This window comes from Triplophysa rosa, linkage group LG9 (genome assembly GCF_024868665.1).
Source record: "Triplophysa rosa linkage group LG9, Trosa_1v2, whole genome shotgun sequence".
NCBI classification, from domain to species: domain Eukaryota; kingdom Metazoa; phylum Chordata; class Actinopteri; order Cypriniformes; family Nemacheilidae; genus Triplophysa; species Triplophysa rosa.
Window position 1 is genome coordinate 9243372 of NC_079898.1, and position 13479 is coordinate 9256850.

The following is a 13479-nucleotide window of genomic DNA, read 5'->3' on the forward strand; positions in this document are numbered from 1 at the left end:
GCTTTCATTGGAAAACTGAGAAAAATTTGGGCCTCATTTTATTTTTGGGCTCAGTGTTCATGCATTGAAATGACACGCCGCCTTCTGTTATTTTCTGTTTTCAGGAACAGACCGATCATCTCCGGTTCCTCCCTCGACACCTCCTATAACCACTTCTCCAAAGATGAGTCCTGCAGAAGCCCCGCCCCTTCTCTCTCAGTCTCCACTCATCCTGCAGCCCTTCGCCTCTCCACTGCAAGTGGGCGTGCCCCCCATGTCCCTGCCCATCATTCTGAACCCTGCTCTCATAGAGGCCACCTCACCAGTGCCCCTGCTGCCCCGGCCCACGACCGACTGACCCCGCTGGAATCAGAGTGACGTTTGACGCATTAATACAGTGGAGAGACACCATCTTCTGCCACTGTTCTCCTGCCTGCGCACATTCTCCCTCACACTATTACATTATGTAACAGCAGGATAAGAGACCGTGAGACGGAGTACATTGACTTGCATGGTTGCCCCTTCTCGTCTCAAACATCAAAGCAACAGCCAGAGCGTTTGGACTTAGACGTCCTTCACTTAGCCATGCTACATAAATAACAATATTTATTCAAAGCAAGAAGGTGCCACTGTAATATGAAGGGCGGTTTTATTATTGATGGGACTTGATTTATTTCAGGCAGGCTTTTGGAAGGCTAACAGTACCTGTCTGCGCAGATTTTAATTTCTTTCTCCTGAGATTTACTCACAGAGAATGTCTAATGGGTACTGCATGCTAAACCAGTCCATAAAGTCCATAAATAATGCTTCATCTTTACTGCTTTTATCACAGTTCAGACTAAATTAAACTGTACAGTATGAAGAGAAGAGAACCTAATTTATTTTGAACCATTCATGTTGCTTTGGCTTTTACAATTGTGTTGTGTCTTTTTGCAGTACATCGGGCCAAAGAAAACAGTAGCAGCCACTTCATTTCCCCAATAATGAACCGTGCATGACAAACATTTGTGCGTTAAAGGAACCGTTCACCCAAAAATAAAAACTGTCTTCATTTACTCGCCCTCGAGTTGTTTCAAATTTGTATAAATGTCTTTGTTCTGATGAACACAGAGAAAGATATTTGGAAGAATGAACCAAACAGCTCATAGCCACCATTGACTAGCATAGTAGGAAAAAATGCTTATAAACGTCTTTGTTCTGTTAAACACAAAAGAAGATATTTTGAAGAATGTAGGAAAGCAAACCGTTCTGGGGAACTTTAGCCTACCATTTGTCATATTTCCTACTATGGTAGTTAATGGGGTCCAAGAACAGTCACAAGCATTCTTTCAAATATCTTTATCTGTGTTCATCAGAACAAAGACATTTATACAGATTTGGAACAACTCGAGGGTGAGTAAATGATGACAGAATGTTTTTTTTGGGTGAACTGTCCCTTTAAGTCTACAAACAATACTTTTGGTTGAAAACGCTATAATTGCAGCCTGTGCCCAACATCACTGGAGATGCACTCAGTTTGTTTTGATGTACCGGGCAATTGTGCACCACTACAACATTCCACTTGCAATAGTGATGTTTACAACTATTAAAAGATCCAGCAGATTTCTGAATGTCATGTGTTATCTTCGTTTTGCTTTTTTTATTCGCAGGTTGTCTTAAAGAGAGATCATTGTGCTGACTGTGATGATCTCTTTAACTTTAAATGAAATAAAACATCCTAATATGAAATATAATCATTTTCAGGCCCAGACCAGCTTCACAAGAACAATCACGTGCATCTGACAGTGAACAGTGTGTGACCTAAACCTCCTGTGGTGGTTTCTTTGAGGAAGTAAATGTGTGTTTGAAAGCATCAGTAACAAGAGTCTGACTGTAGATTTAAAAGAAATATTACCGTAATTTAATGTAGATCATCACTGCCTTACATTAGAGAAAGCAGAGGTATAATGGTACCCATACAAACCTGACAGGTGGAGGAGGACGGACTTTGTCTTTTCTTTGTACGTCCACGTGCAGTTTTACTGCATTCTTAGATACAGCAGGAGCTAATTCTGTAGTCTAACAGGTAATACAATGAAAATAATCTCAGTGTATATAGCTATATATGAATAAAAGTTAATGTACTTTTTACAATATAATAAATATATGGTCAAATATCAGAATTGTGTGTTCTTGTGCGGTTGTCTCATACAGTACATTATGCAGTATCACAATTGTGATTTTAAGTTCAATGAGATGCGGAAGTGTTCGTTCACCCAAGAATGATTTTTTACTCATCCGTATGTTTGATGTACTGTTTTTCTTTTACATGAACACTTGTTTATATTGCCCAGTTCCGAAGAAAAAAAGGGCGACAACCATCACAAAAGTTTGTGTAACTTGTTTATTAAAGTCTTACAAAGACCCGAATGGGAAAGACCCATTATATAAACCTCAAAATAATGCTTTTGAAAAAAGAAAAGCATAAGTAAAGGACATTTTGGGGTGTTCATTTACTTCAGTTTGTTGAGTGAAAGAAAGAAACTTGGACTGTGGTGTAAAACATTTTTTTATTTCAAAGCAGAACAAGAAACACATTTTTTCCTCGATAACCCAAAACTTGATAAATCACATATATATCTAGCCAAAAAACAACGGTCAAAAGTTCAACTCTGAACATGGAATGTAAAAACAAGATCAATCTAAGGATAAAAATGGCAAACGATGATTAAGTCGATCTACTCTAAATGAATGTCTTTCCTTTAAAGGAGAAGATGGTGAAACATAAATGGTGTACAGTACGTCACTCACAAATAACACCTTCAAATGATCCGTTTTCGAAAACATACACCTACAACACCTTTCACCGAGCTGCACAACAATCCACTACTAGCCTGGATGCATTATCTACTCAAGCTTATGTCTTTTCAACTCGTGTCGCTCTCAAACAGAAGCTCAAACAGAGAGGCATCGAGGCTGTTACACTTTCAAATAAATCAAACCCCGTGACCGGATATCACTTGCCGTCCATCTTGGCCATCTCCTGCAGGTATATTCCAATACTCTCGCTGTCAAACAGCACAAAGTAAATGTTCTTCAGAGAGGAGCTGGTTGCTGACACAAAATGGTTCGAAATGGCCTTCAGTATTAGCTGGGCTGCTGTTTGCTTTGGGAAACCATTTCTGAGGGAAGAAACACAACAATAACATCTTTATCAAAGAACCTCTTTTATATCAAAAGCATATGCATTCTTCTGAAGTCAAGTTTGATCGTGCGTTTTTTATAAACGTACGCTTAATCGACAGTAATGATCACAATATTTGCATGCTGAATTGTGCTTGGTCTTTGTTTAGGTCATTGTTGTGTTTCTGGCAGCTCACCGTCCGGCGGGTAGCGAGGGGAAGGCCACCGACTTGAGCTTTTTCTCCTCAGCAGCAGAGAGACAGTTCTTCACTGTTTTCTCGAGCTGGTCCTCGCACTTCTCTGAGCCCCACTGAGGAACGTGACAGTGGATGATGAAACGTGCTGCCATCCCATTGGCTTGGCTGACTGCCACTGCAGAGCACAGGGAATACCAAACACTGGCATCACAACTCAATCCACTGACAGACGCTACACTCACTTTCTTCTTCCCTCTTGCTTCTTGCTTGGTTCTCACGCTTTTCAATTTCTATGACCTTTATAGTCATTTGTGATTTTTTGTTGTTGACATTGTTATCTAGAGATCGCTAAGGCGGATTCCATCTGTGTGCAATATTTGAGACTAATAAAATGAAATGATACACATATTAGTGTACAAAGGTGTCCAATGACTTTCAAATCAAACTTTTTTACTTTACACAAGCACTTACAGACTACTTCTAAAAACAAATCAAATGTAAATGTACATTGACTGCATGTGTTTATAGGGATTTGAAAGATTTTTCATGACCTTTTCAAGGTTGGCCAACTTTTTACCCTGACATGTCCAGTGTCTCAGTGTCAATGAGAACCTTGTACTTTCATTTAAGTGATAACTCGTCCAAAAATGAAAATTCTGTCATCATTTACTCACCCTCATGTCATTTCAAGCCCGTATGCCTTTCTTTCTTCTGCAGAACATAAAAGAAGATATTTTGAAGAAAGTTGGCAACCGAACAATGGTGGTATATTACACAAAACCAATGCAAGTGAATGGGCACCGCTGTTGTTCGGTTACATTTTTCTAAATATCTTCTTTTGTGTTCTGCAGAAGAAAGAAAGTCAAATGGTGACAGACTTTTCATATTTGGGTGAACTATCCCTTTAAGGCCATTTCCAGACAATGTTGCTCACACATACAAACTAATTCAAGTCTGTTTTTTGTCTGCAAGTGTCAAGAGAGGAGTTAATGAGAAATTCAAAATCGACCTGATGCGACTTCCAAGGGTCCCTGGGATTTTCTCAGCTCTTTAACGGTCTCAAGGAAATCTTTTCCTCCTGCCTTCTCGAGAGCGTTACCTGTTTCACACGATATATACAGTATTCATTTAGTGATGTCATAAATCATCAATACACACGTCTCAACCTATAAATGATGACCTGATATTACACATTGCACTATTGTTAGTAATGTTACAATACTGACTACTGAATAGTACAATACTGATTAGACTACTGACCGATTCCCTCTTTTAGATCAATCTCCGCATTTGTGGGATTGATGATTCCCTCCACTTTGATTGTTCCAATTTTGCTGATTTCACTCTCTGTGAGAGAAAGCTGATGAAGAGAGCGCACGTGGTTAATTCCGTCGACTTAAATCACTGGTGTATCAGCTGATATACAACAAAACTAATGGATAAAATAAACAAACACAATTCCAATAGGAAAGACCAATGTTTTGAAATAGAATAACAATGATTTTTAAGTTTCTATAGTGAATTATAAGAGCTCAACGAAAACTCCAAAAAGCTCATATCTCCACTACTTCCGCACCTTCTGTCCGAGGAACAAGCTCTTTGCGGACAGAATAGTGAATCCCTCTCCTGGTCCGTCTTCCATCGTTGTGTTGGCATCTGCTTCTTTGTCATTTTCTGTGCTTTTCTGCAAAAAGAAACACGCAAGTGACATCATTTTTGGTGTAACAGCACTTGATTTAAGAGACGCTGTTCAGCGCTTACTTTGGGCTTGCGTCCTGGTTTTCCTTTGCTCTTTTTGCTGGGTTTCTTGCCTTTCATCCGACTCTCCCTCTTCTCTGGGACGGCAACCTGAGTCTCCACCTTCACCCGGCCTCCTCTCTTCTTAGAGAGCAGCTCAGGATGGATGCGAGGCAGAACTCCACCGTTTGATATGGTCACCCCTCTGAGCAGCTGAGTAACAACAGAGTCAAGCATAAAGGTATTATAATAGTAAAAAAAACTGGGGATGCGAGTAGCATCATTCCAGAACATGAGTGATGTAACAGCATGAACGAGATCCTTGCAGATTCAGTGTCACTCTTAGATTTTCACAGCAAACTACAACAAGTCGCTGGCTTGCCAAGGATTACAGAGGCTCATGGCACAGAATCTTGAAACATATTCAGAGTTTTGTCCGAGGCTGTTTGCACCTAAAGGAGAAACTGATTTCTTTTACTTTCACATGATCTTGTGAAGACGGTTTCACCGCCGTTTGCTTCAGTTGCCAATGTGTGGTGTGCTTTATTATTGTGGTCTCGTCCATTTCAGATTTAACCACATTTAAACATCACCTAGAAAATGTCAAACGAATAGCCAATTCCTAAACTTATATTTGTGGTAGCTAACAAAAATATTTTTTACTGTTTTGTTACAAAATATGTGCAAAATATCAACTTTTACAGACTTTGTCATGTCATGTCTTACCTGATTGAGTTCTTCATCATTGGCCACTGCTAGCTTGATGTGTCTTGGAGTGATTCTCCCCTTTTTGTTGTCTCTCGCTGCATTTCCAGCCAACTCCAAAATCTCAGCTACAAAGTCAAAGATGTAACAGAGTGACCGGAATGACAAAAACACTTGACCATTCGTTACGTAGAGGATTGTGTTTTGAAGCCGTACCTGCCAGGTACTCAATGACAGCTGCCATGTACACAGGGGCGCCCATGCCAATGCGATACTTGTGGGTTCCTGTGCGCAAGTAACGCATCATTCTCCCGACAGGAAAAATAACTCCTGCCCGCGAAGAGCGAGACAGCTTGGTGGTCTTCTTCTTTCCTCCTCTGGCTGACATCCTGCCGTTGCTGTGGAAAATAAACACACGTCCCATCATCTCTTGATGAAAGCAGCTACCCATTCAACAACACACATCATGGAAAGACGCATCTACGGAAGGAGTGAATGACAGTGGACCCACCTCCTCTAAACTCACAGTGCCACTGGATGGAGTACCTGTGGGGGAATAGAAAGAAAGAAGTGATTCATGCATTAAGATCCCTGAACTGTTTACTCTGCTTGAAACTTTTCCTTTTTGTATTGTAATGAATACATAAAACATGTGAATAAGACATATTTATAGACTGCAGATTTATTTACAAAATAAGAGTGAATCTGTCAAGTACACATTTAAAGAATAAAAAATTAAATAAATAAATGAGACAATAAAAACAATGTGTGTTTACACTGTAGCACATGGTATTAACAATGCAAACGTTATGGGTTTGATAAATGCATAGATTTTTGTATAGTAATGTATGCCATTTTTGTGCCACGTGCATTTTTTCTTTGAGCTTTATTGTTAATAGAATTATGTCATTGGACCGAACAGCGTTCTTAATATTCATGAAAATAATTAATCGTAATATAATTAAAATATGCTTTTGTAGGCAAAACAGAATTTTCTGCTATACTTTCATCAGCAGTTCCTGGGAGGTTTTCAAAGATTTACGCATTTAAATTCTTAATAAGCATAGCTTGTCCTAGTCTCATATTCACGGGTTTTATTCTAACCGCACAAATCGCCGATGTTTTCCCCTGTAACTAAACCACAGCAATAAAAAGGTACTTTCAGATTAAAACTAAATGACACCGTCCCTGTTTCTGCCGTCGACACAGCCTGCAGCGACCCCGCAAAGCCGTCCAATATTAAAGGCGCATGACATGTTTTTAATACAAACGGCTGCACAACGCAGCGCCATTCTGTACAAAAAAGTTTTCGTCAAAAATATAAAATAATCATTTCCAACGTCTGTCCAACAGCTGCCCGTTAACAGCGTTATATTCACTAAGGATGCGCTTCGTGCGCGAGAGGCCATCACCCAATAATCCGGTATGCACGCGCACAGATCAAAGCACTCGCCTCAACTTGAATGCTCTTACTTTCATATGCATATTGAACCCGGATGGGATCGTTTAAAAACATTCGGTTGTGCACAAATGTCATATTATTATTTCATTTTAACAGCGCTCCTCCCACATCAACTCACCCCCATTTTGTTTTCAGCCCGCTGCATGTACATACAGTGTTAACAGTCGATCTACATCGCAAGTGTGGAACGAGACGCGACGCGACACAAATACAACGTTCCCGTTATAATCAATAAAGCCGTCTACGGTGCGAGCGAGCGCTGTTTTGCTTCGGTTTCGTAACGAGCGCGATCTCGTTGTGTCGCGCACGTCGCGTGTAGACGGGTCTCGCGCTAATCATCAGGAAGTATTCGTATTCGCATGCAGCGCGAGCGCAAATTACGACAACAACGCCCGTTAATATTTACCTGTTTGTTCTCTACAAATGCGTCATGTACGACATATATCTGTCCTCAGACAGGCGCAAATATGGGGGAGTTCCTGGTGTTATTCCTATTCCCTGTCCTTGTGTGCTGAGCCTCTGCTGTTCCTAAAAAAAAGAAAAAAAGAAAAAAATAGAAGGGCAAGAAAAAACTACAGCATCCAGTACCACTGTACAGTCGATGGAGGCAGGCTTTAAACCGCTGCTGCTGCCTCGGATAGATCAAAAATACATTCAATCTAACGCACGAAATAAAAGACGCCGAACATCAATAACAGCAACATTGCAATGCATTGATAGGTGCGTGACTGATATTAGATATTGTGGATGCGGATGAAATGCATTGCACTGTCTGATCAGATCAGAGATGCATGCAAAAAGCACTCTGTCATTTACAGCTGCATGTGTCTAAATATAGATACTTACTGCCAGATGTCACTTCAGTCGATCTCTAAATCAGGAAGCGTTGATCTCTATTCATTCTCGCACGGATGGACCTTCTTCTTGCGCCAATTATGCAATTATTTGAAATGCACTTCAGCTCATGCACACAGACGAAACTAAACCCGCATTTGGGGACCAGAAAAACTCGTCATGAATTAGGATTCAAATGTATTTTCAAGCGTAGGCCTCTGTATGAATCTCTGGGTTGAGCAAAATCGCACAAGCGCTCACTGACGGGGTCGAATAATGTGGCCTAGCTGTCAAAAGCGTTTTGTGTCTCCTCAGTGCCAGACTATCTGCTGCTGTAGAGGGCAGTAAAAGCCCAGAAATGGAATGTGCTTTGTCCATTATTTGTTTATTCATTCGTTTTCGGCTAGGGGGCGCTGTTTGACAATGACGTACAATGAAAGAAAATGATTTCACGAGCACAAGCACGGTCTTTAACGAACATTTATAAAGGATTTTGTCTTTACAGCAGGCATTGGGAGATGTTGGAAAAAGTATGAGACTAGTCAGCAGCCATAGAATGAATTATCTACACACCTGCTTTAAGATATTTAAATCAAAACTGTTGTTGACGATAGACCTGGTCTACAGGGGTTTCCAACATCTTTATGATACTAAGCACATATTGAACTATGACAATGACAAATGTATACAGAAACTCATTTGAACAATTTGCTTGATCCAATGTATTGGTCAATTTTTAAAAAATGCATCCTTAGCAATGATCTCCAGCCAGGCACGTGCACTGTGAATGAAAGTTCCACATAAGCCCTAGAAGTTGTTCTTGACATTTCATGTACTTGTCTTAATTCTGAAGAAGACATTGTTTGGAGAAAATGTTATGTTATTATAGATGATTGCTTTTTATTTGATTTTAACACGTAAAAAAATTAAACCATTAAACCACCATTAAACTAGGTCGTCAAACCGTAAAAGCGTCACCATTTCAGAGGAAGGAGATTTTTAGATTTGCTAAAGTTATAGATTACAAAGACAATGACAAAATGTTTGATTTATTTATTTTTTTGAACTGGACAAACGAATTGCTTGCCACAAAACAGGTAAAATAGGGTCAATTATGATTTTTGATTACCAGGAAACACATACAGTACATTGATCAACGTGGAGCTTAATGCACTGTAAAATGCATAAATGTTTTACTTTTCTTGGGAATGTCCAAAATTCTGGGTTCATGGTTTCGCATGATTGTAAGTTGTTTATTTGTTTCTTGCCTGAAGTTATTTGTATGCTTATGTGTGAATATGAACACATATTTACTATAATTTTTGTTTTAATATATGCATAATACTAAAACAACATCATTTGCTTTGTACAGTTCACTTGGGCATGTTTATTTGTGTTTATTCTTTTTCCTTTCTTTAGTTTAAGGGCATTTAACCTCTGTTCCTCAGGATGCTGGTTCCCTCCCTGTCTTCTTGCCCTCAGGATCATTTAGCAAAGGGATGAGATGCTCACTATTGTGTTGACTGACATCCGCCACACATTGTTTAACAACACTGCTTTTAGTCAGTGTAGTTTGCATCGTTATGTTTTTGACACAATTCTGTCACTAAAAATGTGTAATAGGCAGCTCTTTATTAACATTTCTTAAACAGAAACCAAAGTACTGCCCTTTATTTAGCATGACTCACTTAATGGATTTGTGCATTTACATGTTGCTTTGCTGAAAACGTCTTTGCTTTTACTAATGGAAAAATGTTTTCTTTTATACAAAACTCTTTGCATACTAAAGTGTTATTTCTAATGTTCCTTGAATATATTTAACCATATTTAACAGTGAGTATCTTTGCATTTACAAGGTAAATGTTGTAAACTAAAAACAAAACTTTAAAACTAATCTTACTCTGCCTTTCAATAGTATCACTAGTATTTCAAAAAAATGCCAGAATAGTGTATATGCTGATACAAGAACACACAGAAGACCGCATTTTTATAAAAGCATCAAGAGTTTTGACATCAAGACAACTGCACAGGTTGTTTAGGAGGAGTCCTCATCAGGGACAAGCTGTCCTGCCCGAATCATGACTCAATAACAAAATACCCCCACCATATCACACACAGCTTCGGCATGATACCTCTGCCAGGTATTTATAAACCTCAGACAAGCAGGCGATAGAGCGTCTCCTTCTCCCACACCAAAATGCTCAAAAAGAGATCCCCCTTGGGATGCTGGGAATAGCCCCCTTCTGTTTAAACCGCCCACTGATGGCCATTGTGCCATTAGACAGTCAGTCCCTATAGTCAAAAAGAGCTTTAGATAGAGAGATAGAGGGAGAAAGAGTTTCAGATTGCACTCAAAAGGACCTGTGGTGTCAAAATAGGCATTCAGAGTGGCGACAAACTGAGGGCCACCGACCTTACCTCTTTGCCAAGCCGAACATTCCCGCTGGATATTTTTAGAGGTGGCATTTAAAGCTGGCAGAGCATCAACTCCCAGGCGATCTGCAGTGTTTCCTGTTCCTGTTAAAGCGGCAGTTCTGGGACACAAATGCCCACCCAGACAGGACCCGTCTGAAAATAGCCAATTTGTCAATCACTTTTGTATTTAAAAAAATTCTTGATCTGCATATTACAGTTTTGTTTACAAACCATGGTCTTACCTCATGTTCTGAACTGAAGGTTGTAATTGTGGCCCTGCTCCAAACTACAGTAACACATCAATGTGGAAAAGCCGAGCGGTTGCTTTGATCTGTGTTTATGTGGATACTGCCAGAATACTGAGCAAACACAACAGATCATCTGTCTAACTCACTGTAGCCATTCACATCGAGCGGATCATACATGAAACAAGAATGTGATCATCTCTTTGGTGTGATACTGATGAAACCGCTGTCACTAGCCCATTTTGAAAGTTGAAAAATCAGTTTATATTAAACGAGCGCCATGCAGGTCAGAGATTTCATGTGTTGACAAAATAAAATCTGTAATTTAATGTTTCACCTCTGAACTTTATGAATGAACTTGATGACTCATAATGGACAAAGAACATCAAGATCAAGATAAATACTTCCGTTCTGTTATACAGCAAAACACATTTGGACTTCTTTTATTTTGCGATGGAACAAAAATGTGTTGCAAGCCATATTCAAACCTGCACTGTCCACACGAGCACCACAGGTCAGTGCACAATGGCATAACCAGCCACCAAGCCACTAACACACTGTTGACTGGGATCTTTTTTGATCATCTACATCCAGAATGAGTTCCACTATATCCCCTCAGAGACATTTAGATTCAATCCATCTTCCTATCAACTGCCTATGAGAGCAGGTTGTCACTCACTCCTTATACTCTTCATTAAAATAATACCTATGCCTCTGCCCACAGGGAGATGTAGATCGCTAGAAGTGTGTGAAATAAACAGACATCTTCTCTGTTAACAAGAGCAGTAATAGTGAATTCAGCCCTGATGTCACAGATGCCTAAATACGTGTCTGTTTTTGTGTGGCTACACAAGGTGAGATTCACAATTGCTGTGTTGAAATACTAATTGCAGATGAAAAGCATTTTATTTCCCACTCCATAATAAAATGATTTCAATCCTCTTATTGCCTCCAAAGTGTAATGACGACCTCACTGCTAAGACTGTGATTTGCATTTGTGTGTTTAATTTTCATAATCTGATGTATTTCAAAATTAAGTGTAATATTTAATAAGAAGAATGTGTGGAGCAGGATTTGATTTTATTCATCAGGAATGGATTAGGTTGGAAAAGTTGGCACATTTATGCAATCGACAGATGCTTTTATTTAAAGCAAGTTCAAAGTCATTTGGGCAATACATTTGTATCAGTTCATGTGGGAATCAGACCTTTGACCTTGGTGTTGTTAGCGCCATGCTGTACCATTTGAGCTACAAGAGCAAAATTTATTCCAGAATGAAACCAGGTGGTTGAAAAGAAAGATCTGAAGTGAGGGGGATTCAAAACATCAGCCAAAATGAAATCTGGCTCAGAGGCAGAACAATAATGATGGCAAACATTTAAAATACATTGCACAGATAAATGATGCATAATAAGATCACAGTTATTTTCATTTAACGTTAAAGAATTGATATTCTATTTTTATTCTATTTATATACAATACAATATTATGAACAGTCACAGAAATAAGAGACCATTCAAATGTTCCATTTAATTATAATTTCTAGACGTATTGTGGTCATTTCAGTTCAGTGTCTGTTGAATTTCAACAAAATCAAACCTCAGGAGTGACATAAAGTCACCCAACAGCAATGTGAAAGACAGACAGCATGACAAGACACATGAAAACTGTATCAAAAATCAAGGTTATCACATAAAACAATTTTTAAACCAACATTTCCTAAATACTGTACATGTAATATGACTGTTGTATTGCTTAAAAGTGAATATGAACTTGTTCTCTTTGCAGGATTTGAAGTCTGAAAAAATACAGAGCATCTTTTCTGTTTTTTTCACCTGTTACTCCATTTTTTGCAAATAAATGCAAATAGAAACAATATTTTTATTGGACATTTGGGAGAAATATTGTTAGTAGTTCACCCAATTAAACAAAATGATCATTTTACCTGAACACATACTAGTACATTTAGAAAAAGTGAAAATGGTGTTTGAAATGGTCTCAAGTCTTTATTAAAAATACAATACTGTATTGCTCATCTTAGTTCAAAGTTCAAACTGCAAGTATTTGTTAATGCCCATTTAAGGTCTTAGTGGCTTGACATGAAAAGGAACAGAGCTTTCTCTAACATTTGTTCGATACGTGGAGGAGCGTGTGTCATTCAGCATATGTCGAACCTGGAGAAGCCTTCGACTTCCTGCTGTAGTTCTGCATCCATCTGGAAAAGGAGTCTGGCTCATAAATCAGAGGATCCAGTAAGATACGTTATCATGGGCTGGCAGCATAACCAGCTGCAGAAATGGGGGTCTTTCAGGAAAAAAGCCAGAAGTTAAGACAGCCACATGTAGAATTGCCCTCACAAATGCAGATGTATCTGGAAGTGCAGGAGTTTCTTTCCCAGCAACCTTATTCCCATCTGCTGAATCGCTCTGTATCTGTGTACCCCTGGACACTAAGTGCTTACACAAGATAAACAGTGGCATGTTGTGTGAAGTAAAATAGAGGTGAAGTTATGCAGAACATTTATATCTGTGTGCTGAGTTTGATTGTGTAAACTGTTAATAATGTAGAATGTTATAACATCCTTAAAGCTATCTGATCCAATTAGAGATACTGTTTTATTTTCAAAATAAAACAAATAAAAAATGAGATGCATGAAATGACCAACAACCAAATCTGTTTTAGAATGTATAAAGTCTACACTTTAAAAATACTGTTTTTTTAAACCCAGCACTGTGTCAAAAAG

General features: G+C 38.9%; 2 protein-coding genes across 8 annotated transcripts in view; one reads left to right on the forward strand and one right to left on the reverse strand.

Annotated features, from left to right (window-relative positions):
• The window catches only part of gbf1 (golgi brefeldin A resistant guanine nucleotide exchange factor 1), a 71336-nt gene extending 69764 nt beyond the window's left edge, over positions 1–1572 (forward strand). For all 5 annotated transcript variants that reach the window (XM_057341552.1, XM_057341554.1, XM_057341553.1 and 2 more), the window contains one exon: positions 105–1572. In XM_057341552.1, the coding sequence (XP_057197535.1) occupies positions 105–337 (233 nt within the window). In that variant the 3' untranslated portion in view covers positions 338–1572. The remainder of the gene's footprint in view (positions 1–104) is intronic.
• Positions 1573–2488: 916 nt separating this feature from the next.
• Positions 2489–8368, reverse strand: LOC130559498 (core histone macro-H2A.2). Of its 3 annotated transcripts, XM_057342608.1 has the most exons (11): positions 8089–8367; positions 7649–7770; positions 6292–6326; positions 5997–6178; positions 5802–5908; positions 5100–5288; positions 4915–5022; positions 4599–4698; positions 4348–4437; positions 3339–3513; positions 2489–3140 (listed from the first exon to the last, which is right to left on the reverse strand). In XM_057342608.1, the coding sequence occupies exons 4-11, from the start codon at positions 6166–6168 to the stop codon at positions 2975–2977; spliced, it is 1107 nt and encodes a 368-aa protein (XP_057198591.1). In that variant the 5' UTR covers positions 6169–6178; positions 6292–6326; positions 7649–7770; positions 8089–8367; the 3' UTR covers positions 2489–2974. The 3 variants fall into 3 exon arrangements, with proteins under 3 accessions (XP_057198591.1, XP_057198594.1, XP_057198592.1); XM_057342611.1 differs by lacking the exon at positions 7649–7770 and having other exon boundaries at positions 8089–8368; XM_057342609.1 differs by lacking the exons at positions 7649–7770; positions 8089–8367 and adding an exon at positions 7361–7575.
• Between the last annotated feature and the right edge of the window lie 5111 nt (positions 8369–13479).